The 27,913-nt window shown below is 39.6% G+C and overlaps 1 protein-coding gene across 5 annotated transcripts; it reads left to right on the forward strand.

Annotated features, from left to right (window-relative positions):
* On the forward strand, window positions 1-27,872 carry SPATA7 (spermatogenesis associated 7). 5 transcript variants are annotated; one of them, XM_036314769.1, is made up of 12 exons: window positions 1-186; window positions 4,650-4,724; window positions 7,784-7,879; window positions 10,779-10,826; window positions 15,270-15,421; window positions 20,063-20,532; window positions 21,632-21,698; window positions 22,781-22,896; window positions 23,408-23,464; window positions 24,917-24,994; window positions 26,931-26,988; window positions 27,215-27,870. In XM_036314769.1, exons 1-12 carry the CDS (start codon window positions 168-170, stop codon window positions 27,782-27,784), a joined length of 1,806 nt encoding a protein of 601 aa, XP_036170662.1. In that variant the 5' UTR covers window positions 1-167; the 3' UTR covers window positions 27,785-27,870. The 5 variants fall into 5 exon arrangements, with proteins under 5 accessions (XP_036170662.1, XP_036170670.1, XP_036170679.1 ...); XM_036314777.1 differs by having other exon boundaries at window positions 15,288-15,421; window positions 27,215-27,866; XM_036314786.1 differs by lacking the exon at window positions 23,408-23,464 and having other exon boundaries at window positions 27,215-27,872.
* Window positions 27,873-27,913: the final 41 nt, after the last annotated feature.

Consider the following 27,913-nt stretch of genomic DNA (forward strand, 5'->3'; position numbering starts at 1 on the left):
ACCGGCGCTTAGCAACCGGCCCGGCGACCGTCTCCCGCCTCCGCCGCCCTCCGCCGCCCTCCGCCGGCTCCTCCGCGACAGTCCTCTGCCGCCGGGGCTGGCTCTGCCGGGGACGGACCCAAGGGGACCCCGCGCGTCTCCACGGCGCGGCCGAGGCGGATCTCAGCATGAATGGCAGCCGCAGAGGTAAAGGGCGCGTCTCGCGCTCCGGGCCTTGGGTCCGGGGTCCGGGTCCGGGACCACGGGGTCCGGGGCCCGAGTCGGGGCCGCGCTATAGAGTAGAAGCGGCGCCCCCGGCGCCCTCCGTCCGTCGCCTGCTTCTCTTCCTTGTGGCCCTGAGTGTTGCCCGGGACCCTGGAGCAGACCCTGCCCTTGGGGTGCACGGGTCCGCTTCCGGCTCGGAAGCTGTCGCCCCCGGTCCAGGAGGCCCGCTCCCCTGAACCCGGGCCGCCGTAGCCGCCCTGAGTGCCTCGATGGCCCCTGTCCTTTGGGATCAGACCTCCCTGGGCCCCTGCTGCACTCCACAGAGGTGACCTCGGTTTCCTCGTCTCTCAGACAGGAGGGACACGCATGTCAGAGAGTTGTTGGGGATCACATGCAGGGAGTACATGGAACGCGCCTGCAGTGTGAGCACTCAGTACACACGGACTCTTCCATTCGCGACCAGCTCCCGGGATTCTCTAACTTTAAATCACTGGGAATCGGGTTAAAATGCAGAGTATGATTCAGCACGTTTGTGTGTGTGTGTGGGGGGGGGGGGGTGTTTGATATTTTGCTTTTCTAATAAGTTTTCAAATGATGCTGTGTTACCGGCTACAGTTTTAGTGGCAAAGAACTAACCCATCATTACTGCACATCCGTCCTTGACCGAACACGCTCAGGGTCCAGTGGACCTCACCGTGGACCAGCTGGGGCCCTATATGAAAATCTCCACAAATCGTCGGCCCAATCGAAATAATTTGCATCTTCGCTGTCTCTCTCTAACAAAGTAGCATTCTTTCTTCAAGCCCAATAAGGCAATCTCTAGAACCTTGCCTCCATCTTTTTAAGAAAGTACCTTTAAACCAGGCTGCTAGATGGTTCATGTAATGTCTTGCTTTGAATATGATTGTGCCTTTATTACATAATCTTTACTCGAAATAAGTGCTGTTCTGAATGTAGGGGATAACTAGCCATTCGCCTAAGTTCCAGAAATCACAAACCAACATGCTTCCCCCCCCCCCTTTTATTTTTCTTAAATTTTTTTTATTTTTCCCTTAACCATTTATCCCCTTTATGCCCTTTTCCACCGCTCCCCGTCCTCCCATCACCCCTGCCGTCGCCACACTGTTTTTGTGGTTTTCAGAAATTTTCTAACATTAAGCCCTATTTCCAAGTTATCTCATTATTTGATCCACAAACACATACTGTTAGGTATTATCCTCATTTCACAGTGAATAAACACTGGAGACTAATAAACTAAGAGTTCATGAAGGACACAGTAAGTGTCAGAGCAGGCTGGGAATCCAGGTGGGGAATTGAAACCCTAGAGCAGGGGTGGGCAAACTTTTTGACTGGAGGGCCACAATGGGTTCTTAAACTGGACCGGAGGGCCGGGCCGGAACAAAAGCATGGATGGAGTGTTTGTGTGAACTAATATAAATTCAAAGTAAACATCATTACATAAAAGGGTATGGTCTTTTTTTTTTTTTTTTAGTTTTATTCATTTCAAACGGGGGCTGGATCCGCGGGAGTAGTTTGCCCACGGCTGCCCTAGAGCCATTGTTTTTACTTACCAGCTCATGCTAGTGTTACAGAATTTACCAGGCGACCATAAAATATGCAGGAGTACCCAGAGATACAGGAAAAAAATCATTTATTTTCAAATGTTTCACGTGTACTAGTACAGTGACTCAGGTCAGTTCTCCAAATTCTGAGTAAGCCAATTGGAGGAAGCTTTTTCTTTATACCCTTTGGGTTTTTGTCCCAAATAAAGATCAGACTTCAAAAAGCCGGTGTGTTGGGATGGGGGCCATGAGACCACACCTAAAGGCCTGGCCTGGCGCCAGCACTGATAACCCCCTCCGTGGGTTGTGTATTGTTCATGGTTTATGGCCTCTGTAAAATGGGAGTATTTAGGTAAACAAGACCAGATAATTAAGGAAGGGGCAGTGACTAGACCAGTGATGGCAAACCTTTTGAGCTCGGCATGTCAGCATTTGGAAAAACCCTAACTTAACTCTGGTGCCTTGTCACATATAGAAATTTTCTGATATTTGCAACCATAGTAAAACAAAGACATATTTTTGATATTTATTTTATATATTTAAATATTAAATATTTAAATGTTAAATTTTCTATTTAACAAAGAAAAATCAACCAAAAAAATGAGTTCTCATGTCACCTGACACGCGTGTCATAGGTTCATCATCACTGGACTAGACAATAGGTCAACAGGACTGTGCTCTAGGGATACAGAGTCAGGCTGCTAACACCCCCCCAAAATGTCTTATTTTCCTCATGACTAGAGGTGGGGGCATGGGAAAGGATATATGTAAAATTTAGAATATAATAGACTTAGTAAATTCTTAGTATTTATTGAATTATTTTTAAAATTGGGTTCCTGTCAAAATGTAAAAAGTTTATATTTTTATAACTTCTCCAATTTAATTAGCTTCATTTTTAGGATATTATATAATATATATAGCAAACATTGTTATTGATTTTGAATTTTTAAAACAAATATAATATTCAACAAATATCTGGGGTAGTGAGTTCTCTTAGATCATAATTATTATTACTGATAAGAAACCATAAATAATTTTAGCCAAAGCCAAAATACTTCATTTTTCTTGAAAAGATTGCACATCCTAAATTTCTTAGGTATCATTAAGATTACCTTGGGTGATTTCAGAGTGCAAAATATTAAGACACCACCTAAAGTAAAAAAAATCATTTTGTTTTGTTGTTTTCTTTTTGGTATCACATTTTTTTGATGTTCTTTTGTAGGGCAAACTCTCTGTATGCTGATGTAGTAGGAAGAGTACCACCTAAAAAAACAGTCTATCTTGTTTGTAATCTTTGTGTGCTATTTACTAGGTAATCTTCAGCAAATCACTTTCACTCCCTGGGCCTTAGTTATTTGTAAAATGGACTAGATCATCTACCAGGTCTTCTTTCCAGCTTCTCCAGGGGGGATTGGGGAGAAATGATTGAGGGTTACAAGCTGCCATTCACTCTGTTATCAATGACTTAGGAAGAAGCAAAGAAAAGACAACCTATTGGGATAGATCACTGAAAGCAGCTTGATAAATAAAAACTATTTTTTAATCTGTTGAGCCAATAGAGACACTTATCAGTGGCACCAGATCCCCAAGCTCCTGGCATTCCTGGGAAATTCTGCCACAAGAAACACCTTCAGCTTTCCTCACTAGAGTTCCTTCTGGCTGTCTAGTGGCCACACATTGCATGGAGAACTGAGCTGCTTGCACATACTGATGAATTTCATTACTCTAGCAAGACCCTTGATCTCATGGACAGGATTTTAATCCTAATCTACAGAGGATGATGTGTTTTTTTCCTGGGATTTAGTTTGAGACTACTTTTTCATGCCCCTTTGTATCAGTCTGGGTCCAATCAGAAGATGGGTACCATAAAATGATTTAAACAAGGGAAGTTTAAAGCATTGTTAAACTAGCCCTAGCCCATGTGGCTCAGTTGGTTGAGCGTCGTCTTGTGTGCTGAAGGGTTGCCAGGTTCAATTCCTGGGTTTGTGGGTTGGATCCCCGGGTTGGGGCTCATATGGGAGGCAACCAGTCACTGTTTCTCTCTCACATGGATGCTTCTCTCTCCTCTCCTTACACGCTCTCTAAAATCAATTTTTAAAAATTAAAAAGAATTATTAAACTATCATAAAAGAGTAACTATAAGGCATAAGAAATCTCTATGTGGTATCCAAGAGCCAAGGGAGAGTGCTCAAGGAAGGAAAAATTTGGAAGGAGGACTTCCAAATAAAGACTGTCTAGATAGGATCCAAGCAAGAGGAGGAGGGTGAGTTGGACTAGATGAACTTTAAGACATCTTTTAAACATTACATTCTGATTCTCTTTTATATATGTATTTACTTTACACATAGTAACATATGATATAACTTCTAATTTGCTTAATTATTTTGTAAGAGGATTATTTCCTTAAAATTAATTGTAGGACAGACTAGCCTGTGATTAACTAAAATAGTTTTATTATATTCCAAAATCATTTAAAACTCCAGTAGGTCAGTAGTGTATAGGATGAAATCAGTATATATCAAATAACATAATAATTGATGTATAGGGTGTCCCAAAATTCATGCAAGATTTGCAATCGAATTGGATTGCAAATCTTGCATGAATTTTGGGACACCCTATATTTATCATTTTACTCAGTGAAACTAAAGTCTCAAGATACAGCTGTTTTGAAAATAACTTATTTTCTTAAAAGAGAAAACTTTTGATCAATGGCTGCAGAATTTTTGTCTGATATATCATTTCTGGTTAGTAACACGGTAGAATACAATTTTAAACAACTCTAGCATTACCAATACATTTATTATTTCTTAAATGTTCAATATTGTTTTCTTTGTGAAAGTTGTGTTTTGTTTATCCTAATTCATGTTTTTTTTTGGTTAAAAGTCAGCTCAAGCTCTGTCCTCCCCAGATCTGTTCCACCATGCCTATTTAAGGGACACTTGAGCACCAAAAGTAACGGTAAGTGAGGTACTTAAAATGGTGAGTGGTTGTTTGGTAAAGATCGACTGTTTATTTGTAAATTATGACACGATGAAAAAAATTAGTTAATACTTGAACTTTATATTATTAATTATGTATTTTAGGAGTTCTTGAGGTTAACTTAGGAGTCCCTCATTTCAAACTAGTATTGAGCGCTGGATGTGGACTTGGCTTCCCCCTTCTCCCTGCTGCAGCTCCAGCCCAGCTCTGCTCCTGGCTGGCAGACTCCCCTGCTCTGAGTTATGCCTTCCTTGGTGAGAAGGTGATTTGCAGGTTGTTATAGACACAAGCACTGAGAAGGAAAAGCTGTGCAGAGAAGATGCACTTGGCATCCGGAGCAAGCAAGGGCTTCTTCATTCAAGTGGATTTCTAGGTCCTGTGAAAGGACAATATTTTAAAGCCTTTAAATTTTTAATGTAAACTTAAAATACATTTTAATAATTATAGTTTACAAGTTTTAAGTCTGGGTTATTATGCAAAATAATTTAAAGGTTTTTTTTCTTTATTTACGTAAAAAATCTTTGATACTCATTCCTCCAAATGTGAAGGGAAGATCACGTTTTCAGTTACTTATTTCTTTGTAACAAAGTATATATACACTTAGGGCCAGAATAAAATTTTGAAAAATAACTTTTAACTAAAAAGTTAAAACTAGGTTTAAAATATACTTACATAGAAGACCAGGATGAAGAATCCTACGTAAAAAAAAGCCTAATATGCTAAGTGTCCAGTCGTCTGTTCATCGGTTCAACCAATCAAAGCGTAATATACTAATGACATGCTAAGGCCACTCAACTGCTCGCTATGACATGCACTGACCACCAGGGGGCAGATGCTCTGATTGGTGGTAGGTTAGCTTGCTGCTGGGGTCCAGCCGATCCGGAACTGAGGGAGACTGGCCAGACACACCCTGGAGCCCTCCTGCAGTCTCACTCCACCTGGCCAACCTCCCAGGTCCCTCTCCGGCCCTGATCGTGCACCGGTGGGGTCCCTTGGCCTGGCCTGCGCCCTCTCGCAATCCAGGCTGAGGGACCACCCACCCACCCCACCCCCGAGGGCATGAATTTCGTGCACCGGGCCTCTAGTAATATATAGTTTGCTAACTTTTTCTTTTAATTGATTTTTTAGAGAGAGAGAAAGGGAGAGGGATAAAGAGATAGAAACATCAATGAGAGAACTTTGATCAGTTGCCTCCTGCATGCCCCCTACTGGAGATCAAGCCTGAGACCTGGGCATGTGCCCTGACGGGGAATCGAACCAGTGTTCTCTTGGTTTATGGGTCAGTGCTCAACTATTGAGCCACACCAGCCTGGCTGCTAAGTTTTTTTAAGGACTATATGTGCAGTTATATATAGTAGTTATAAGTATGAGGCTGCCTCAGTTAACATCTAAACTGCATCCTTTATCAAGCTGTGTGATCTTAAAGACCTTATACCTCTGCACCTCAGTTGCCATGTCTATTAAACAGTGATAATAATAATTAAATGAGTTTTTACATGTAAAGAACAATGCATGCATGGTACCTATTCAATAAATGTTTGTAGTGGTGGTAGTATCAAACTTGCCATTATTGTATATTCTTTTTTAAAAATATCTTTTTATTGAATTTTAGAGAGAGGGGAAGGGAGAAGGAAAGAGAGGGAGGGAGAGAGAGAGAGAGAGAGAGAGAGAGAGAGAAACATTGATTGGCTGCCTCCTGCATGCCCTCCTACTTGGGATCCAGCTCGCGACCCAGGCATATTTCCTGATTGGAAATCAAACCAGTGACCTCTCGGTGCATGGGCTGACCCTCAACCAACTGAGCCACACTAGCCAAGGCTCGTATGTTCTTATATTATGTGTAGAATTTCCTTGGAAGGATGCATAAAAAATGTAGGAGTATTCTTCTAGGATGGGAGGCAGGGGTCAGGAAAGTCACTTTTCAATCTCTTTTACCGTTTTAGATGTTGATTATGTTTTTTTAACCACATACATGCATTAGTTCTCAAAAACTGTTTCTAATGTTTAAGAAAGTTATGCCTACATATACATTTGATATTTGTATATAAGTGCTAATTATTTTTAAGATTTCTTTTAAACGGTTTAGATGACATCAAGAAGTTTAATATCACAGAATTTCTATATGATGTACTTGTCTTAGTTCTAATACTTCAAAAAAATGCATAAGCTGATTTGTAGATCTTGTTAAAGTTAAAAGTTTGCCTCTCAGAATAGAATCTTTGCGTAGAGTTTTGGAGTTTGGGCTTTGCTTGATTTTCCAGGCCCCATGTAATCAAGTACAAAAAAGTTTATTGTTAATTACAGTTGACATTCAATATTATTTTATATTAGTTTCAAGTGTACAGCATAATGGTTAGACAATTAGATAATTAGGAAGTGAGCCCCCTGAAAACTCTAGTATACACTTGGCACCACATAGTTATTATGATGTTATTGACTATGTTCCCTAGGCTGTCCCTGTGACTATTTTTGCGACTACCAGTTTGTGCTTCTTAATCCCTTCACCTTTTTCACCCACTCCTTCCCATCTGGCAGTCCTCAGTTTGTTCTCTGTATCTATGAATCTGTTTCTGTTTTGTTTGTTCATTTATTTTTTTCTTAGATTCCACATATACTAGTAAGTGAAATTATATGGTATTTGTCTTTCTCTGGCTTACTTATTTCACTTAACATAATACCTTTAGATCCATCCATGTTGTCTCAAATGGTGAGATTTCATTCTTTTTTATGACCTAGTAATACTCCATTTTACTCATTATTTTATAATCAGGTAAGTGGCTAAACATTTTTAGTTCTATTCTAGAATCTCGTCATATAACTCTCCGGCTTGTAAAACTTATTCTTAGAAAGTTTGATAGCTCATCAGTTATCAGTACAAGATGAAGGCACATATTCAGCAGCACAAAGTTATGTCAGTATCTTCGTGGTAGAATTTCAGAGTATTTTATAAAAATGAGCTTAATAATTGGTAATTTGTTTATCTTGTGATGATTTTGTATTAACTTTAAATATATAATGAAATATGTTTTAATTTTTAGCTTTTTGCACTGACTCCTCCTCTCTCAGATTAAGTACTCTCCACATGGTCAAGAACCACATGGCTGTGCACTATAATAAAATCCTTTCAGCCAAAGGTAAAAATGTGCAACTGTGAACTTTCTGTACCCGATTTAAACCCTTGACTTCACTTCTAATTAGAGTAAATTCATAGCAAAAATGAATACATCATATATATATATATATATATATATATATATATATATACACACACACACACACACACACACACACATATATATCAATTTGTGTTTGGTATAGAGATATCAGCTACTGTCCATTTTTGTTAACTGAATTTGAAATCTATATAGTGCCTATGTTATTTCCTTTTACCTGTGTTATTCCTAATATTATTTTATGGTTAAATATTGTTTTTAATATAATAAAAGTTTATAATCTTTTTTGTTTTCAAATATACTAAAGAAGTTTCACAAAGAAGATGCTAACTAATCTCTTTTTCTTTTTTGGTCATCTTTTTAAGATATAACATACATCTAGAAAATACACTAATTTTAAGTGTACAGTTAAATATGTTGAATAACACATGCATGTGTATAGCTGCCGTCACAGTTATGCTGTAAAACAGAAATTGGCTAACTGCAGCTCACAGGCCAAATCCTCCTGCCATCTATTTTTTGTGCAGCTTGTGAACTAAGAATGGCAGTTGTATTTTTAAATGGATGGAAAAAATAAAAATAGTAACATTTTATAACATGAAAGTTATATGAAATTCAAATCTGATTGTCCATAAATAAATCACATCCATTCTTTCACGTTTTGTCTGTTGTGGCTTTTACGCTCACTGACAGGCAGCATTGACTAGTGTGGCACAGACCGTATCTCCCCACAAAGCCTGAACATTTACTATCTGACCCTTTACAGGAAAAGTTTGCTGATCCCTGACGTAGAGCATCCCATCACCCCAAAAAGTTCCCCCTAGTTTTTTGCAAGCAATCTCCTCCCTGCCATCCCTGGCAACCACTCATCTGCTTTCTAACTATAGTTTTGTCTTCTCCAGAATTTTATATAAATGGAATCATACAATATGTATTGTTATGAGTCTTTCACTTAGCTAACGCTTGTGAGACTAATCCATGCTCTTGTGTGTAACAGTATTTTTATTGCTAAGATAGTAGTCCATATAATGAAATGTACCACAGTTTATTGATTTACTAGTTGGTGGACATTTGGATTATTTTGACTCCTTTTGGCTATTAAGAATAAAGCGGCTATAAACATTCACATGTAATCTTTGAACATATGCTTCTATTTCACTGGATAAGTTAATTTACTAGGAGTGGAACTGTGGGGTAATAAGGTAAATATATTTTAACTTTATAAGACATTGCCAAACTGTTTTTCCAGAGTGACTCCACCATTTTGCATTTCGATCACTTCCATATCCTCACCAGCATTTCCAATTGGCGGCCCTTTATTGACTATTCTAGTGGATATTGATAGGGCTTTAGTTTGTATTTCCCAGTGCCTACTGATGTTGAACAACTTCTCTTGTGCGTATTTTCCATCTGTATATCTTCTTTGGTGAAATATCTGTTCAAATCTTTTGCCCATTTTTAAAAACAGGTTATTTGTCTTCTTAGTATTATTAAGTTGTGAGAGTTCTTTATATCTTAAACACAGGTCCTGTATCAGATACATGTTTTGCAAATATTTTATCTTAGTCTATAACTTGTCTTTTCATTTTGTCTTTAAAATTTTTATTTGAAATAATTTTAGACTTATAGAAAAGTTGCAAAAATAGTACAGTCACAGAAACTCTTCATCCAGCTTTCCCCATGTTAAAATCTTACGTAATCATATTACAATTATTAAAAGCAGGAAATTAATAGTGATATAATACTATTAACTACAGACCTTATTTGAATTTCACCAATTTTTCACTAAGGTTTTTTTTAAATTTTATTTTCTCATTTGAAGGGCTAAATTTTTAAAATTTTAGTTCATATCTTATGACATTTGTATTTAAATGATTGAAAAATCTAAAGAATATTTTGTGACGTGAAATCAAGATCAGCTTTTCAGAGAGAGGAAAGGAGAGGGAGAGAGAGAAACATCGATTGGCTGCCTCCTGCATCCCTATTACTGAGGATCGAGCCTGCAACCCTGGGCATGTGCCCTGACTGGGAATCAAACTGGAGACCTCTTGGTGTATGGGTCAACGCTCAACCACTGAGCCACACTGACTGGGCGCTTATGTTTTTTATATTCTGTTTAAGAAATCTTTGCCTAATCTTAAGTTACTAAGATTTTCTTATGTGTTTTCTTCTAGAAGTATAAGTTTTAGCTCCTACATTTAAGTTTGTGACCTATTTTGAGTTAGTTTTTTTAGGTATGCTATAAGGGTCAATTATTTTACCTATGAGTATCCAAATATAAGTAGGACTGTTTGTTGAAGAGATCATTCGTTCTCTGTTGAATTACCTTAGCACTATTTGAGAGTTGAGCATACAGAACGGGACTTACTCTTCAGTTCTGTTTTTCTATATGTGTCTCTTTATTACAGTACCACACTGCCACATTACTATAGCATTACAGTCAGTCTTGGAGTCAGGTAGTGTGGGTCCGGCAGTTTTGCTCTTTGTTTTTTCCAAGCCTGTTTGGGGTTCCAATTACAAGTATGTTAACCAGTAAGAGCATGCTACAGGTGGGTTAGGTCAGTGATGCTGTCTGTGTGTTTGTTTCCAGCCTTTCTTCGCTTTGTTTTGTTTTGAATAGTACATATTGCTATGCTTTTAAGTTCACTCATGTTTTCTTTTGTAGTATCTAGTGAGCTGTTAATCCCAGCCAGTCTACTTTTTTACCAAGGATGTTATATTTGTTCATTTCTAAAAGTATCATAAAAGTTAAAATAAAAACTACAAGTTCTGGAAACTTTTTGTGATTTCCACACATGATATTTTGTTATCATTTATAAATATTAAGAATATTATTAAATAACTAATTTTCTTCTTTCAGCTGTGGTAGACTGCTCAGTTCCACTCAGCATAGGTGCCTGCATCAAATGTAAGTAATTTTTGATATATTGCCTTTAAAAAATGTGTGGTAAACTACACATAACATAATTTTACTATCTTTACCATTTTTAAGTCTGTGGTTCAGTGGCATTAAGTACAGTCATATTGCGGTACAGCCATCACCGCTGTCAATTTTCAGTACTCCTTTTATCTGCAAAACTGAAGCTCCATACATATTAAACAATAACTCTCCCCACAACACCACTCTGTTTTCTGTCTTATGAATTTGTCTACTCTAAGTATCTCGTGTAGGTGAAATCATCCAGTGTTTTTCCTTTTGTGACTGGCTTATTTCACTTAGCAAAATGTCCTCAAGGTTCATCCATGTTGATGAACTAATATGTCAGAATTTCCTTCATTTTTAAGGTTGAATAATAGTCCAGTGTATGCATAGTACCATATTTTCTTTACACATTCAAGATACTTGGATTGTTTGTACCTTTTGCCTATTATAAATAATACTAGAGGCCCGGTGCATAAAAATTTGTGCACTCGGGGGGGAGGGGGGATCCCTCAGCCCGGCCTGTGCCCTCTCGCAGTCTGGGACCCCTCGGGAGATAACGACCTGCTGGCTTAGGCCTGCTCCCGGGTGGCAAAGGGCAGGCCCAATCCCTAGGTGCAGCCCCTGGTCCGGCTCAGAGCAGGGCCAATTGGGGAGTTGGGGTGCCACCCCCTGTCATGCACAGAGCAGAGCAGATTGGGAGGTTACGATGCCACCCTCAGTAACGCTCAGGGTAGGGCCGATTGGGGGGTTGGGGCACCGCCCCCTGTCACACTCAAGGCAGGGTCGATGGGGAGGTTGCGGCGCCACCCCCTGTCACGCACAGAGCAGGGCCAATCAGGGGGTTGGGGCGCTGCCCCCTGTCACGCACACAGCAGGGCCCATCAGGGGGGTTGGGGCTCCGTACCCTGTCATGCACAGAGCAGGGCCCATCAGGGGGTTGAGGAGCTCCCCCCTGTCACTCACAGAGTAGGGCCGATAGGGGAGTTGGGGCACCGTCCCCTGTCACACACAGAGCAGGGCGGATCAGCGGGTTGGGGCGCCACCCTCTATCACCCACAGAGCAGGGCCAATCAGGGGGTTGGGGCGCCGCCACTGTCACACTCAGGGCAGGGCTGATGGGGAGGTTATGACTCTACCCCATCACACACAGAGCAGGGCCCGTGGGGGGGGCGGGGGGGGTGTTGGGGCACCACCCTCTATCACCCACAGAGCAGGGCCGATCAGGGGGTTGGGGCACCGCCACTCTCACACTCAGGGCAGGGCCGATGGGGAGGTTATGGCTCTACCCCGTCACACACAGAGCAGGGCCCGTGGGGGGGGGGGGGGGGGGGGCGCCGCACCCTGTCACACACAGAGCTGCAGGGCGATCAGGGGGTTTGGGCGCTGCCCCCTGTCACCCTGATCCCGGTGCCAGGAGGCATATTACCCTTTTACTATATAGAATAGAGGCCTGGTGCATGGGTGGGGGCCGGCTGGTTTGCCCTGAAGGGTGTCCTGGATCAGGGTGGGGGTCCCCACTGGGGTGCCTGGCCAGCCTGGGTGAGTGGATGATGGCTGTTTGCAGCTGGTCACACATCCTTCAGGGTGGGGGTCCCCACTGGGGTGCCTGGCCAGTCTGGGTGAGGGGCTGAGGGCTGTTTTCAGGCTGGGGGTGACTGAAGCTCCCAACCACTCCTTTTTTCCTTTTTTTTTTTTTTTTTTATTCTGGGCCAGCTTTAGCTTGAGGCTTGGCTCCAGCTCTTAGGCTCCACTGCTGAAAGTAGGTTTCTGGCCTTTGCATACAATGTTGCGATCCTGCTGGCTTAAGTCCGGCGGTATTTGTTACAGTGTTTGAAACTGCAGGCTCAGAGGCCTGGAGCCGCAGTCAGGGAACGTTGGTTTCCTCCGTCACTGAGGCAAGCAAGCCTCATGTTAGTTTCAAGCTGCCTGGCTGCCGGTCACCATCTTGGCTGACAGTTAATTTGCATATCTCGCTGATTAGCCAATGAAAAGGGTAGCGGTCGTACGCCAATCACCATGTTTCTCTTTTATTAGTGTAGATTTCATGGATGTGAATGTACAAATATCTCTTTGGGACTCTACTTTCATTTCTTTTGGGTATATACCCAGAAGTGGAATTGCTGGGTCATATTGTAATTCTCTTTTTAAGTTTTTGAGAAACCACCATACCGTTGTCTGTAGCAATGCTATCATTTTACATTCCCATTAACAGTGTGCAAGGGTTCCAGTTTCTCCACATTCTTCCCAAGACTTCTTCTTCTTCTGGGGTTCAGGATGGAGATAAGACTTTGGGAGTTGACAGTATAGAGATTGTATTTTAAAAATTGCTCCTCATTTTTATTTTTAGAATTCAGACTTAACTAGTGCTTATTTATCCCCCAGCATTTTCTGTCCTCAGTTGAGACAGGAGTTTTTCTGTGTTGCTGTGTAAAGAAAGAAAATTGTGGTGATTAGAAGTGTGAAGATTGCAATCACCAAACTAAAGTATAATTAATAGTCATTATTACTTCTAGTGTTATAGAGTTGATGTTCATTATAGTCAGTATAACTTTGAAGACAGGTTTTATAGACATTTTGACCCATCTCTTTTTTTTTTAACTATGAAAATTCTTGGGGTTTTTTGTTTGTTTTTTAAGATTTTTAAAATTGATTTTTTAGAGAGAAAGGGAGAGAGAAACATGGATGTGAAAGCAAAACATTGATCTGCTGCCTGTTGCAGGCCCCCCCACTGGGGACCGAGCCCTGCAAAATGGACATGTACCCTGACTGGGAATCAAACCCAAAACCTTCTGGTGCACAGAATGAAGATGTTCCCACCATCTGGCCCACCTGTCCAGATGCTAAATACATTTACTTTAGCATTTACTAATTTTTCTTAATTATAATTGAAACTTTAAATATACATATAAATTACCTTACTTGTTTTTTTGGCATTAAAAATTTTTATAAATTCTGATTCAAAATGAGGTGAATTAAAACTTGAAATTTTCTGCCCTAACCGGTTTGGCTCAGTGGATAGAATGTCGGCCTGCGGACTGAAAGGTCCCAGGTTCAATTCCGGCCAAGGGCATGTACCCTGGTTGCGGGCACATCCCCAGTAGGAGGTGTGCAAGAGGCAGCTGATCGATGTTTCTCTCCCATCGATGTTTCTAACTCTCTATCCCTCTCCCTTCCTCTCTGTAAAAAATCAATAAAATATAAAAAAAAAAAAAACTTGAAATTTTCTTGTCCATTAAGGTGAGATAGATTCCTATGAAGTATGTTAAATTTTTAATGTTATATGAAAATACAAGTCATTCTATTTCTATTCAACTCTGAAATTTGACTAGCTTTTATTTTGCCATTTTCAGTCTGTGCAATGACAAGTCTTTAATAATGACTTAGTACTTGACTTATGGCACACTAAAGTGTGAAACCACTTTTTTTGTGTGTTTTTTTCAAATGAATAGCATTTCAGAAAAATAGAATTTAGATATCCTGATTGAAAATGTTTTAAAATTTAATGTCATTTTAAAGTCATATAAAACTTAAAAAAGTTTTAGCATAGCATTTATGGTATTGACAATATTTTATTTGGGGGAGAGTCTAATGGACTAATTCAGACTCTGAAGTTGATGATTACAGAGTCACGAACAATACAGTCGAGCATTTCTGACCTTCATATCTCTATGAATATCTGCCAGGAATTGCTTTCTTGACTCCTTAGGTTTAGCCAATTTGTTACAACTTGTTTGTGCTCTTTAACTTTTTTCCTTTTTATATTTTTTACTTTATTTCAGAGTGGAAGAGAGAGGGAGAGAGAGAGAGAGAGAAAGAGAGAGAAACATCAATGATGAGAAAGAATCATTGATTGGCTGCCTCCTGCACACCCACTACTGGGTATCGAGCCCACAACCTGTACATGTGCCCTGACCAGGAGTCAAACCGTGACTTCCTGGTTCATAGGTTGATGCTCAACCACTGATCTATGCCAGTCAAGTTGTTTGTGCTCTTTATTTTATTTTATTTTATTTTATTTTAAATATATTTTATTGATTTTTTACAGAGAGGAGGAGAGAGGGACAGAGAGTTAGAAACATCGATGAGAGAGAAACATCGATCAGCTGCCTCCTGCACACCCCCCACTGGGGATGTGCCCACAACCCAGGTACATGCCCTTGACTGGAATCGAACCTGGGACCCTTGAGTCCGCAGGCCAACGCTGTATCCACTGAGCCAAACCAGTCAGGGCTGTTTGTGCTCTTTAAATAATCCATTTAAAGTTTCTCTAAATTCAATATTTACTATCTTAGCTTTTCTTTATATGGAAAAATATAGAGATTTTTCCTTGCAGATCAGTACTGTAAACATTTTAGCAAGGAAAAAAATGTAGGCTTTATTAGTCTTCCAAGACCAAAAAATTAAGTTCTATTTTCTATATTTCAAAAGATTTGTTTTCCCCATCAGATGCAGATCAACAACGACGAGAGAAACTCAGAAAGGAAATAGCACAATGTGAAAGGGAGTTGCAAGTAACTAAAAGTACAGTGCAGGCCAGTTCTAAAAATAATTCCAAGTCATCACTTAACACTCTGCAAAAGGTAAGATGATCTTTTTTCACCTTTTACAAGTAGATATTTCTAAGCTATTTCATCAGTGGTACAACCTGACTTTTTGGTAACATGTTTCCTATTGGTCAGAAACAAACTTTTCCTGTAAAGAACCAAATAGTAAATATTTTAGGCTTTTCAGGCCACACAGTCTCTGTCACAACTATTGGTGGACTTTAACAAAGTCCTACTAAAATACAATAGAAATGATTAACTAAGTAAAAAAATTAATAAAACTGACAAGTCTCTGATGAAAATACTTAAGATTGAAGGCAGAAATAAAATGGGGAAATAACACATATTCAAGAGAGAGTAAGATAATATTATGAATAAGTCTGTGCCCAAAATTTGAAAATTTAGATGACATAGACAACTTCATATCTATATATAGGTATAGGTATAGGTATAGGTATAGGTATAGGTATAGGTATAGGTATAGGTATAGGTATAGGTATAGATATATATATATATATATAGAGAGAGAGAGAGAGAGAGAGAGAGAGATAGCGATAGATAGATATACTAGAGGCCTGGTGCATGTATTCGTGCACTGGCAGGGTCCCTCGGCCTGGTCTGTGGCGATCGGGCTGAAACCGGCTCTTCGACATCCCCTGAGGGGTCCCAGATTGCAAGAGGGCAGTTCTCGGGTGACACATCCTGGAATCGGGCTCCCTCCTCTCTGATTCTGGGCGTGTCACCTGAGAACCACAGCTGCCAAGTTGCAGTGACTTGGCAGCTCCTGCATTGAGTGTCTGCCCCCTGGTGGTCATTGCACATACTACCTACTGGTCAGATGGTTGCTTAGGCTTTTATATATATAGATCCCCCTACAGTTTATGTATTAGAAAAAAAATGAGTTATTTGTCTCGACTTAGGTTTTTGTGGACCATTTGGGCAATGCACATTTAGGCTGCAAGTTTGTATGGTGGCAGCATATAATTACAGATCCTCAAAGGCTAATGTTCCCTTTTCACTCTGTACCAGTGTTCAAGATGGGCAGATTTCTTTGCAAGTCACCTAGTTGAGGTGTGGCCATCGAGAGGATCCCAGAGTCATGAGCATGGTCTCCTAGATCATCCAGTTCAGTCCTTGAGCTTTGTGTTTTGTCCCCCAACACCCTTGATGTGATAAAAACTACTGCCTGTTAGTAAAAGCCAGTTTCACTGCTCTGCTTACTAGGTGTCACATGTCATATCTGACTCCAGCGCTTTCCATTGTACATATCAGTAAACGGGAATGACTAAGGGCATTTGTACCACAATAATGAATCCAGGTTGTTTTTCTTAGATGGATATGGGGAACCATAGACCAGTTTTTAGTTGGGATGTTATGTCATCATACTTTACAAAAACTACACTGGCAGGAGGGAAAGACAGACTAGTTATGAGACAGTTCAATAACCTGGGGAAGAAATGATTAAGACCTGATCTAAGACAGCAGAAGGGAGCACAAGGGATATATTTAGGAAATACTTAGAAAGGAGAATTCCCCAGGACTTGGTGCCTGATTCGATGATGTGAAGAGCAAGAGGCCAAAATTAAGGAGGTTCTCAGGCTTCTGGTGTGGGCAGCTGGGAAGACAGTGAAGGGATGATAACAGGACAAAGTGCAGTGTTTTCTTTGGAGGAGGGGGTAATGTAGGGTTTGAGTTTGCTGGTTTGGACATGCTTCATTTGAGGTACCTTTGGAACATCTCATATAGTCAGTAGAGAGTTGATAGAAGCATTTCTCTCAGACTGAAAATAATTTTGGGAGTCATCAGGGAACCTGTAATGCTTAAGAGCCCCCAGGCCTGTTGCATAGATAGAAGGACCAGGAATAGAATTGCTTCCTTTAGAATAATTCTGCCAGACGCTGTGCTATAATTTGCCATCTGGGAATCTGTTCATCAATATTTGATGCACATGTGCATTTTCATTTTTAGTGATTGGACTTTTTAACTGAAAATTTAAAATATTTTTCCATTACCCAGCATTTTGACTATATTAATAAAAGGATAATATGCTAATTAGGGCTGATGTCTTCCGGACGACCTTCCGGACAAAGCCACAGTGGCTGCGGCAGCCGAGGCTCAGGCCAGCAGTGGCGGCAGCAGCGGGGTAATGGGGGCGCCTTCCCCTGATCCACTAGGTAGCCTCCCACAGAGGGAGGCCAGACTGCAGCTTAGGCTGGGGGCCAACGCAGAGATGGTTAGGGGCGATCAGGCCAGCAGGGGAGCAAGTTAGGGGCGATCAGGCCAGCAGGGAGAAAAGTAGGGGTGATCAGGCTGGCAGGGGGGCAAGATAGGGGCGATTAGGCCAGCAGACAGAGGCAGTTAGGGGTGATCAGGCCGGCAGGCAGAGGCAGTTGGGCGATCAGGCAGGCCGGCAGAGGGGTTAGGGGCGATCAGACAGGCAGGCTAGTGGTTAGGAGCCAGCGGTCCCGGATTGCGAGAGGGATGTCCCAGATTGGAGAGGGTGCAGGCAGGGCTGAGGGACCCCGTGTACAAATTTCGTGGACCGGGCCTCTAGTAAACTACTAAGTGTATTTTGAGCCCTGACCAGTTTTTCTGAGTGGTTAGGGCATCTGCCCACAGACTGAAGGGTCATGGGTTCAGTTACAGTCAAGGGCATGTACCTTGGTTGCAGACTTGATCCCTGGCCCCATTCAGGACACGTGTAGGAGGCAACTAATTGATGTGTCTCTCTCGCATCTATGTTTCTCTCTCTCTTTCTCCTCCTCCCTCCCTTCTACTCTCTCTAAAAATCAATGGGGGGGTGGGAATTCTCGAGTGAGGATTTTTTTTAATTGTATTTTGAGATAAGATTGGATTTTGTTGAAAATAAAATATATAATTTAATCTGTAAATGTAAGATATTTTTTATTCATTTTTTCATTAGCCACTGTAACTCTATACATTTGCCTCCATAAAATACTTCATTTATGCTTTCATATGGGTATTTTTTAAAAATATATTTTTAGTGATTTTGAGAGAGAGAGAAACATCGATATGAGAGCGAGCAGAATATCAATTGGCTGCCTCCTGCACACCCCTACTAGGGACTGAGCCTGCAACCCAGGCATGTGCCCCAACTGGGAATCAAACCACAGACCTCCTGGTGCATGGGCCAACGCTCAACCAACTGAGCCACACTGGCTGGGTAAATGAGTCTTTAAAATAGATAATAGATAATGTGATATCATGGTGAAGCACATAGGCCTAGCCTGAGTTCAGATTTATGAGACCCTGTGCCTGAGTTTCTTCACCTATAAAATAGAGCTAATAACTATCACAACTGAGAAGTTATTTTGACGATTGAGTTGTACATGTAAATCATTTAGAACAGTACCTCTATAACTTATTAGCACTCTATACTTATTAGCAGCAGTGATAGAAGTTCTTATTATTCCTCTCATTCTACTCACTGGTAAAAACAGTACTTTGCACAAAGGAAGCACTTGGCTTTTCCCGTACTCCTCTTGTTTTTCACCCCAGGAGCTTATAGGACACACATAACTGGCTAAATCCTAACCATTTTCACCTCAGCCCCCTCCCTAACTCGGAGTTCTGTAAAGGATACACAGGTATCCATAAAGTCTAGAATCATAGACAAAGCTTTAGCGGCATCTAGTCTGTAAAAGAATAAAATATTATGTGTTTTTAAACTTTATAGATATCCCGTAGAAATGGTTCTTCCAAGGATAAACCAAAAAAAATGGAGCAGTCAAAAATACCTCCCTTTCAAAGCTTTCCCCACTCATGAGGAGAACTTGAGAAAATATGTGAACTTTTTATGGAATAAGTAGTTCTTTTTTTAAATATATTTTTATTGATTTCAGAGAGGAAGGGAGAAGGAGAGAGAGAAACATCAATAATGAGAGAGAATAATTGATCAATTGCCTCTGCATGCCCCACACAGGGGATCAAGCTTGCAACCCAGGCATATGCCCTGACCTTGAATCAAACCATGGCCTCCTAGTTCATAGGTCGACACTCAACCACTGAGCCACACCAGCCAGACGGAATAAGTAGTTCTTAATGATATTTAAAATATCAGTCACTTAAATCAGGGCACCATACATTGTGAGGAAAAGTTTTTCTTTCTTCAAAGCCTTAAATTTGCAGAGCAACTGCTGGCACTGGAGATTGCCTTAGTGACCAGAGGGAAGGGAAGAGTGCCAACAACTGTGGTTGACAAGGGGTTGGGGTTCACAATTGATTTGGAAACTTACAGGTATAACTGAGATCTCAGTACACAAGTCAAGATCGAAAATATAGTCATATGTTATTAATCATTTTTTAGCTTCAGAAAGAAAAATGATTGCTATTAACTTATATGTAGAATTATATTTTTATGTTAATCATTAAAAAAAGAATAGAACTTTATATACAATGCTAACATCTTTAGGGACATATAAAGTTAATTTTATAAGCCCCTGAGGCAGCCATGTTTGATGTTTATGAATTTTCAAATCTATAATAATAAAAGTGTAATATGCTAATTAGACCAGACAGCCCAACGACCTTCCGGAGGAAGCCGGGGCTGCGAGGGCTGAGGCAAGCTGCCGCGGCTGCAAGGACCAACCCCCTTGCATGAATTTTGTGCATCTGGCCTCTAGTGTAATTAATAACTACCAAACCCAATGTTCTCAGCCTGCAGAAGAACCACGAAATGAAGACAACATGTTAGTTGAAGAAGTGAATGAATATGCGTCCTTTGCAAGGTCACCAGGGACTTCTTCAGAGAGACTGCACCTCAGTCTACCTAAATCCAGTGACAGCCTCACGGATGGTACTGAGAAGAACTTCGGTTCCTTCCTGTCCAGCATAGATTGCACCACCTCCAGGCCCAGGAAAACACACTCTGCAACCTCCAACAGCCGAAGGCCCAGGAGCACAAATTCCCACAGGTCTCAGTTAGTCGTTAACAAAACATCCAGTGGGGACCTTTTGGATAAACATTCTAAACTCTTCTCTAATGGGCATTTGCCATTCACTCCACGCACTTTGAAAACAGAAGCAAAATCTTTCCTGTCACAGTATCGGTATTACACACCTGCCAAAAGAAAAAAGGATTTTACAGATCAGCGGGTAGAAGCTGAAACCCAGACTGAATTAAGCAGGTATGGCACGTCAACAGCCAATAGTAAATCCTTCAGGATGTTGTGGAAACTAAACAATATTCCTTCTTTTATATCATGTAGTTTATGTGCCCTGTGAATGGAATGTCATTACTGTGACTTTTCCTTTTACATGAATCGCTTAGAACTATCAGAGTAATTGTTGAAAAACCAGTAGCCGTTACATTTGTCAGACTCTATATACATGAATGTTACATATTTCAAATTTTTTTGTTTTTGACATGATACTAGAACTTTTGTGTTTTAAAATATTATACATATTTCAGAGAGTTCTTAAAATATGTCATCAAACAGCATTTGTGCAAATATGTCTATTGCTTTATGATAAAAATGACAAAACAGTGGGTTAAAGAAGGGGGAGAGACAACTACCCCTTTCCTGCAAATATTCAGCCCCAGTCTTGTATAGCAACAACTCCCCAAGTGTAATTTAGACCGTTGGGATCATTTCTGGAAGTTCAGTATAATTTGCCTCAATAATGTTTTCATATACAATAATGCCTGGCACATAATGAATATTCAGTAAAAGTTTGCCAAGTGCTTGGAGAAACAAACAGATCTTGTGAAGTATTTAGTGTAAGCTGATATTTGATTATTTATCCTCGGTTATATAAACAAATATTTATCAGGTACTAGGTTTTAGTTATTTTAGAAAGTAAAAAGCAATTTATGACTACTATTCTTTCCTCTGGGTAAATACAAGAAGTGCAGTAATATCAGATGTGTCTGCATACATTTCATCAAAGAATTAAGGAATTAAATATATGACAGAATTTGTCAAGTGAGGAAGAAATGAGGAAAGTATGATTATATTGATGACAGCTTTTGAACATAAAAGTTCTCATTTCCCTAGTCCCACTCTGGCCAACTGAAATTTAGCTGCTATTCAAAAAAAGGAAAAGAAGTACAGGTAATCCAAACCACATCTATTTCCTGATTATATAACCAGAAATAATACATTTTATAAGAACAGATGGATTTTATCTCCTATGTTTGAGTTTATTTTTTCTAGACGATAAAGCTCGTTATCACACAGTCTTTGTATTTTGAAAGCTTAACAGTGTATTTTTTAAATATTACAGCTTTAAGCCTGATTTTGAGACAGTTGAGACCAAGGACTTCACAGAGTCAGAAGTGACCATAAAGCAGGTAACAGAAATGAGGCCCCTGTGCTTCACATTGGAATTACAGCTGCTCTAACCTAACAGACCGTGGATAGCTATTTGGACTATGAAGAGTGATCTCTTGATGACACTTCTTGCACATGATCTAGCCAGTGTTCAGAAGGTTTGCCTATTTACTCTCTGGGAATGGCCACATGGATCCTGCCAATTTGGGAAATTATGCGTCATTAGCATCTCTTCTAGATGGTTGACTGGCTGGCTAGATAGATGGGTGGACAAATAAAATGCCTTAAATGTGGTTTTCAAATATGTAAAGTACTGTACATAAATTTGCATTGTAAAGACGAAATTTTAAAATGCAAGTAATTGCCTGACAGAGTACGTGGCCCAAAGCAAGGATTCTATAAAAGTGAGCTGCCAGTAGTTTGTTAATATTATTTATTGTTCATAGCAGCCACCACTGCTTCTGTGTGTTTGATATGTTGGCATTGGTTGTTTGAATTTCTGAGTGCAATATTTTTTCTCAAATTTACCCAAAACTTCATATTTGCATCATTTTCTCCATATGTTTATTTGTGGTGATTTCTTAACATCATTTAAAATGTCCCTCATTAAAATATAAGAAATAAGTTGTTTTATCTTAATTTATATATATATATATAAAATATATATGTGTGTGTGTGTGTATTTGTTTCTTATTGATTTCAGAGAGGAAGGGAGAGGGAGAGAGAGAGATAGAAACATCAATGATGAGAGAGAATCATCGATCACCTGCCTCCTGCACACCCTCCACTGGGGATCGAGCCCACAAACCAGGCATGTGACCTAACCAGGAATCAAACTGTCACATTCTGGTTCATAGGTCGATGCTCAACCACTGAGCCACATCAGCCAGGCTGTTTTATCTTACTTGAAATAAATTTAAGAAAAATTTCCTGATTGGATGGAAAATGTGTTCTAAAACATCCTTTGTCATAATATATCTGTCGCTCTTCTACTGGATATCTCTACTCTCTTACCTCAACTGTTTTTAAAATTTGCTGTTTCTGCCTTTACATTGTATTTTTCAAGTAAAATAAGGATGTATTCTTGTCATTGCATCCCCAGGCACCTAGTTGTATGACCTATGGAACCAAAGAAAACATAACCCCTTCACCTTCCCAAGAGAAGGGCTTACCATGGGAAGAGGTTAAGGATGGCGCTCTGCAGTGCTCCCCAGCCAGGTAACAGCTTCCAGGGGAAATCGGTCCAACTGTCTCCCCCTGTAATTAGAAGAATGGCTTAAAAAAAAATCTGCCTTTGCTATTTACTTGGCCTTTCTGCCCCCTGGTGAACTCACTAGTGAGAAAAATAATACCTACCCAATATACCTAATAGGGTTTTTCTGAAGATTGGATTAGATCATGGATATGCACCTCTTATTACTAATATATGATATTGTTGAACACTTACTATACGCCCACCTGTGTTTTTTTAATCCTCACCCAAGGACATGTTTTTATTGATTTTTAGAGAGAGAGAACGACAGAACAAAACAAAACAAAACAAAACAAAACATTGGTTGGTTGCCTCCTATATGAGCTCTGACTGGAGACCCAACCCACAAACTAGGTATGTGCCCTGACCAGGAATCAAACCCGAAACCTTTTGGTGTACAGGATGACACTCAGAACAACTGAACCACCCAGCCAAGGCAGCAAACATTGTTCAAATATTTTAATTTTCTCTTTTCAGGGCATTATGTCAGTATTCCGTGCAGCCTCCTCCTTCAAGGAGAAAAATCTACTCTGAGTAAGATCTTTCTCATCTTTTCATTTTGCTTAGTGGAAATCAAGAATTAAGAATCATAGAAACTTATTCAGTAAGTTAGGATTGAACACTAATTTGTCTCACAAAAAGCTTTGGGGCTCAACTATCTAACACATCTCTTTAAGAAAATGACCAAAATTTTCTGAAATAATTATCACTTCATCTTTATTTCCAGTGGAAATTTGTCCCTAAGTTAATACCTATTTTTTTATAATTAGTACCCATAACTCTTGTATATTTTTGTAAGTAAAAATAATAGTTTTTGAAAAATTCAGACTTTAGAAACTCAGGACAACCTTCCTGGAGGTTTCCAGCCTCACCAGTTCTTTGCAGATATTATACTTCTAGGTTTTTTCATTTATTTTTACTTCTAGATATTAATGCTGTTTAGTTAAGCTGCATTTTTAGGGGGGAAATAATCTCTAGGAGTCAGCAAAAGTGAGTTATGCAAAACAGTTTATTCTTGTATTATTATTTATTAATAATTGTATTATTTTCCAAACAAATAACTGTAAACCTACCTTTGCCTACATCTATATTTTTATAGTTTAATTTATTCTTTAACTTGATGATAAATATTAGACTGTTAAGCAGTTTGAAAGTGTAACTTTTTATGTTGCCCTCACTCTTGGTTGGCCTCTGTCTTGTTCTGTTTAATCCCTGCTTACTCTCTTTTTTTGTTGTTTTGTTTTGGTTAATCCTCACCTTGAGGATATTTTTTTCCATTGATTTTTTTAGAGAGTGAAAGGGAGGGGGAGAGACAGAGAGAAACACCGATGTGAGAAAGAGACATCAATTGGTTGCCTCCCACACGCCCCTGACCTGCAACCAAGGTACCTGCCCTTGACTGTAATCGAACCCACACCTCTTCAGTCCTGGGGCCAACACTCTCAACCATTGAGCCAAACTGGCTAGGGCTTCCTGCTTGTTTATTGCTGGGTGTATGTCTCAGACATTGTGAAATTTTACTCTATTAGGGAATATTTTCTCATCTTCAGTATTTATCCTTGCATAATTTCAGAAAGTTGACATGTTTGTTTTATAATATTTCTCTTTAATAATATGAGCCAGAAGTACATTTCTAATGAGTAGTAGAGATTTTTAATTAAGTATTCGTATTTCCTATAGTTTTCAGAGTGAGTAGTGAATAATTTTTTTTAATTTTGTTTTATTGCTTAAAGTACAGTGGGGCCTTGACTTACGAGTGTCCTGACTAACAAGTTTTTTGAGATACCAGCTGTCTCTCAGCTGATTTTTTGCATTGAGGTGACAGAGTAATTTGAGTTAACGAGCTCCTTAACGAGCTTGGTCTATGAATGAATTAAACTCGTAAGTCAAGGCCCCACTGTATTACAAAGAGTATTACATATGTCTCCTTCCCCCGGCCTCCCCTACCCCCAATAATTTTTGTTATATATTGCTTTGCCTTCGCAGTGAAGAAGAACTGTTGTATCTGAGTTTCATTGAAGATGTAACAGATGAAATTTTGAAACTTGGTTTATTTTCAAACAGGTTAGATTTCTTTTTAATAATACATGGTGGTTGAAGAGTACTTTAATATATTTTAATGATTTTTTACAGAGAGGAAGGGAGAGGGATAGAGAGTTAGAAACATCGATGAGAGAGAAACATCGATCAGCTGCCTCCTGCACACCTCCTACTGGGGATGTGCCCGCAACCAAGGTACATGCCCTTGACCGGAATCGAACCTGGGACCCTTCAGTCCGCAGGCTGACGCTCTATCCACTGAGCCAAACCAGTCAGGGCGAAGAGTACTTTAAATACTCTTCATTTGGTATTAGTTTTTTAAGTTATTTTCCCATATTAGGAAATGAAAAATTATATTGCTTTCTTAGGGGACCATATTCTTATAACTGATAGCAAATTGTAAAGAATGTTTAATTCATGCTCTAGGTGGACTCACAGTTTGGGGGAGTTACAGAAAAAAATAGAGATTTTATTCATTTAAATACCATTATGTTTCTTGGCTATAATAGACTAGTAAAATAAAATTTTTGCTACTTATTAGCAAAGATTCATAATCCAATTTTGCTACTTGAAACTATGATGAGAATCAAAAACAAGTATTTTGGTTACATCTGCTACTAATAAAGTGAGGAATAATAAAAGCTAGGTTTGCATACTGTAAATGAAATGGAAAATTTGCAAACAGATTAGTTCTTGCATGTTGAATGAAACTGAGTGATCCTGAGTCAGCTTGAACAGTAGTTACTTGTGTAAAATTCATTGGACATTGAGACAAACTTTGTTATGTAGCATAAGACCCCATTATGTACACCACATGCATAGAAAATTGCCTAGGAGGAAATAATATTCCAAAACATTAAATAGCCTTTGTAAAATGTAGAGTATGGATTTCTTGGGCTTTTAAAAAATTATTAAATTATTTCATAACTACTGACTATAAAGTTGGCTCATAACTTCATTGTAATAACAAATGGTAACAAGGAAATGAGTTGTGTTTTAAGAAACCTATTTTTTTTTAAATATATTTTATTGATTTTTCACAGAGAGGAAGGGAGAGAGACAGAGAGTCAGAAACATCGACGAGAGAGAAACATCGATCAGCTGCCTCCCGCACATCTCCCACTGGGGATGTGCCCGCAACCCAGGTACATGCCCTTGACCGGAATCAAACCTGGGACCGCCCAGTCCACAGGCCGACGCTCCATCCACTGAGCCAAACCGGCTCCGGCTTAAGAAACCTATTGATACATCCATGTAATAGACAAGTATGGTGTAGCTGAAGGAATAAACTCTGGTTTAAATTCTAATGGCTGTGGCTATGGTGTAGAGGAAATCATTGTCTTAGAGATGTAGTTTTCTCATCTTTAAATTTTTTTACAATACCTTTCTCTCCCAATATTGGTCATGACTAGAGGTATCATTAATATGTTCCTAGCACTTAGTGGTGCTTAGTGAATGATAAACTCTTAGGTTATTATAAGGATTTACCATCAGTGGAATTTTTTTCAAGTATACTGTAGAAAGCATTTTAAAATACCTCACAAAAGAATTTTCTTTAGAGTTTGGTTTATGGGGGTAGTGTGTATGTGAGGAGAAGGGAGGCTTATGGTGTTTGCGTATGTGTGTGAGACAAAAACAATTTTTAGTGGGGAGGGGGGTGAAAGAGAGAGGAAGAAGTTTTGGGCCTCATTCAAAATATTTTATTCACAGAAATGTAAGTAGCATGCAGTCTTTTAGAAACATTGGCATCCATTACCTTGACTTAAGTGCATAGAGGGAACCGTACTAGTTTTCATGGTGGAGAACTTGACGGAACAGGGAAGGGTTGGTCTTTAACTTTGGAAAGAAAAAGAGCCATTAAAAATGTGTCCAGTCGTTAGTAGTTTAGTTATTGCATTGCTGCTTTCCAGTTAGTTGATTTCCTGATTGAGATATTAACATTCTTATTTCTCTTTTGTAGGTCTTTAGAACGACTATTTGAGCGACATATAAGGCAAAATAAACACCATTTGGAGGAGGTTTGTTTCCTTAGAACTGCATTATAGAAAGAATTTTAAAGTGTTTCTATACCCTCAGAGAATGCATTAAAAACAAGTGCTTTTTTCCCCTTGTACTTTGTATACACTTGGGATGGGTGGAAAGAGAAGTATTGGTCCTGCAGAGATTAGCAGCACTGCAGACAAAAGTAATTCAGTTTAACTAGCTTAACTAATTTCCTTATTCTTGCCTTTTTCTTAATCCTAGGGGAAAATGCGCCACCTACTGCATATCCTAAAGGTGAATTTAGGGTGCATATCCAAGGAAAGCTCAGCGAAGCTAGATGACTTTGATTTGTTGAATTTACTTGATTTTGAAAAGGCTGAGAATTCAGCACAAAATGAACAAGAGGCCACAATTCAACAGGAGCGTCAGGAATACAGAAAAGCTTTGGATATGTTGCTGTCTGAGCCAAAGGATGAGAATGAGATAGTCTCATCAAATGATTTTTACCTACCAATCTATAAGTTCAAGAATTCAGAAGGGGTTATAATTGAACAGGTGAACGAGGAAACAAATCTTAGACCTTCAAGTCGGGATGAAAAAAATCCAAATATTTCTGACAGCTCAGGAGACCGAGAGACCTCTGTGACTATCATTGAAGGTGACAGTGACACTGAAAAGGCTGAGACTCCAAGTGAGCTGTACTGTCCCAGCACAGCCCTGTCCCCGTCCGTCCAGCTCTGCAAGGTCATGGGTGGCAGCGATCAGGACCTGGAGGAGCCAACGCTGAAAATCATGGCACTGAGCATTGAGGACAGCCCTGGGGATGTTTGATCTTCATTAATAAATGTCCCAAATGGCCAGTAATTCAATATTTTTTCCTCTTTTTTTCCATATATATATATATATATATATATATATATATATATATGATTTTCTGTATTTTCTATGCTGTATAATAAA

Source organism: Myotis myotis, unplaced genomic scaffold (genome assembly GCF_014108235.1).
Source record: "Myotis myotis isolate mMyoMyo1 unplaced genomic scaffold, mMyoMyo1.p scaffold_m19_p_1, whole genome shotgun sequence".
Classification (NCBI taxonomy): domain Eukaryota; kingdom Metazoa; phylum Chordata; class Mammalia; order Chiroptera; family Vespertilionidae; genus Myotis; species Myotis myotis.

What these genes read in the sequence shown, in the direction of transcription:
- SPATA7 (XM_036314769.1), top strand. An exon ending in TAAAATCCTTTCAGCCAAAG is followed by an intron (nt 7,880 to 10,778) that starts GTAAAAATGTGC and finishes TTCTTCTTTCAG; the next exon opens with CTGTGGTAGACTGCTCAGTT. An exon ending in CTTGGTTTATTTTCAAACAG is followed by an intron (nt 24,995 to 26,930) that starts GTTAGATTTCTT and finishes TCTCTTTTGTAG; the next exon opens with GTCTTTAGAACGACTATTTG.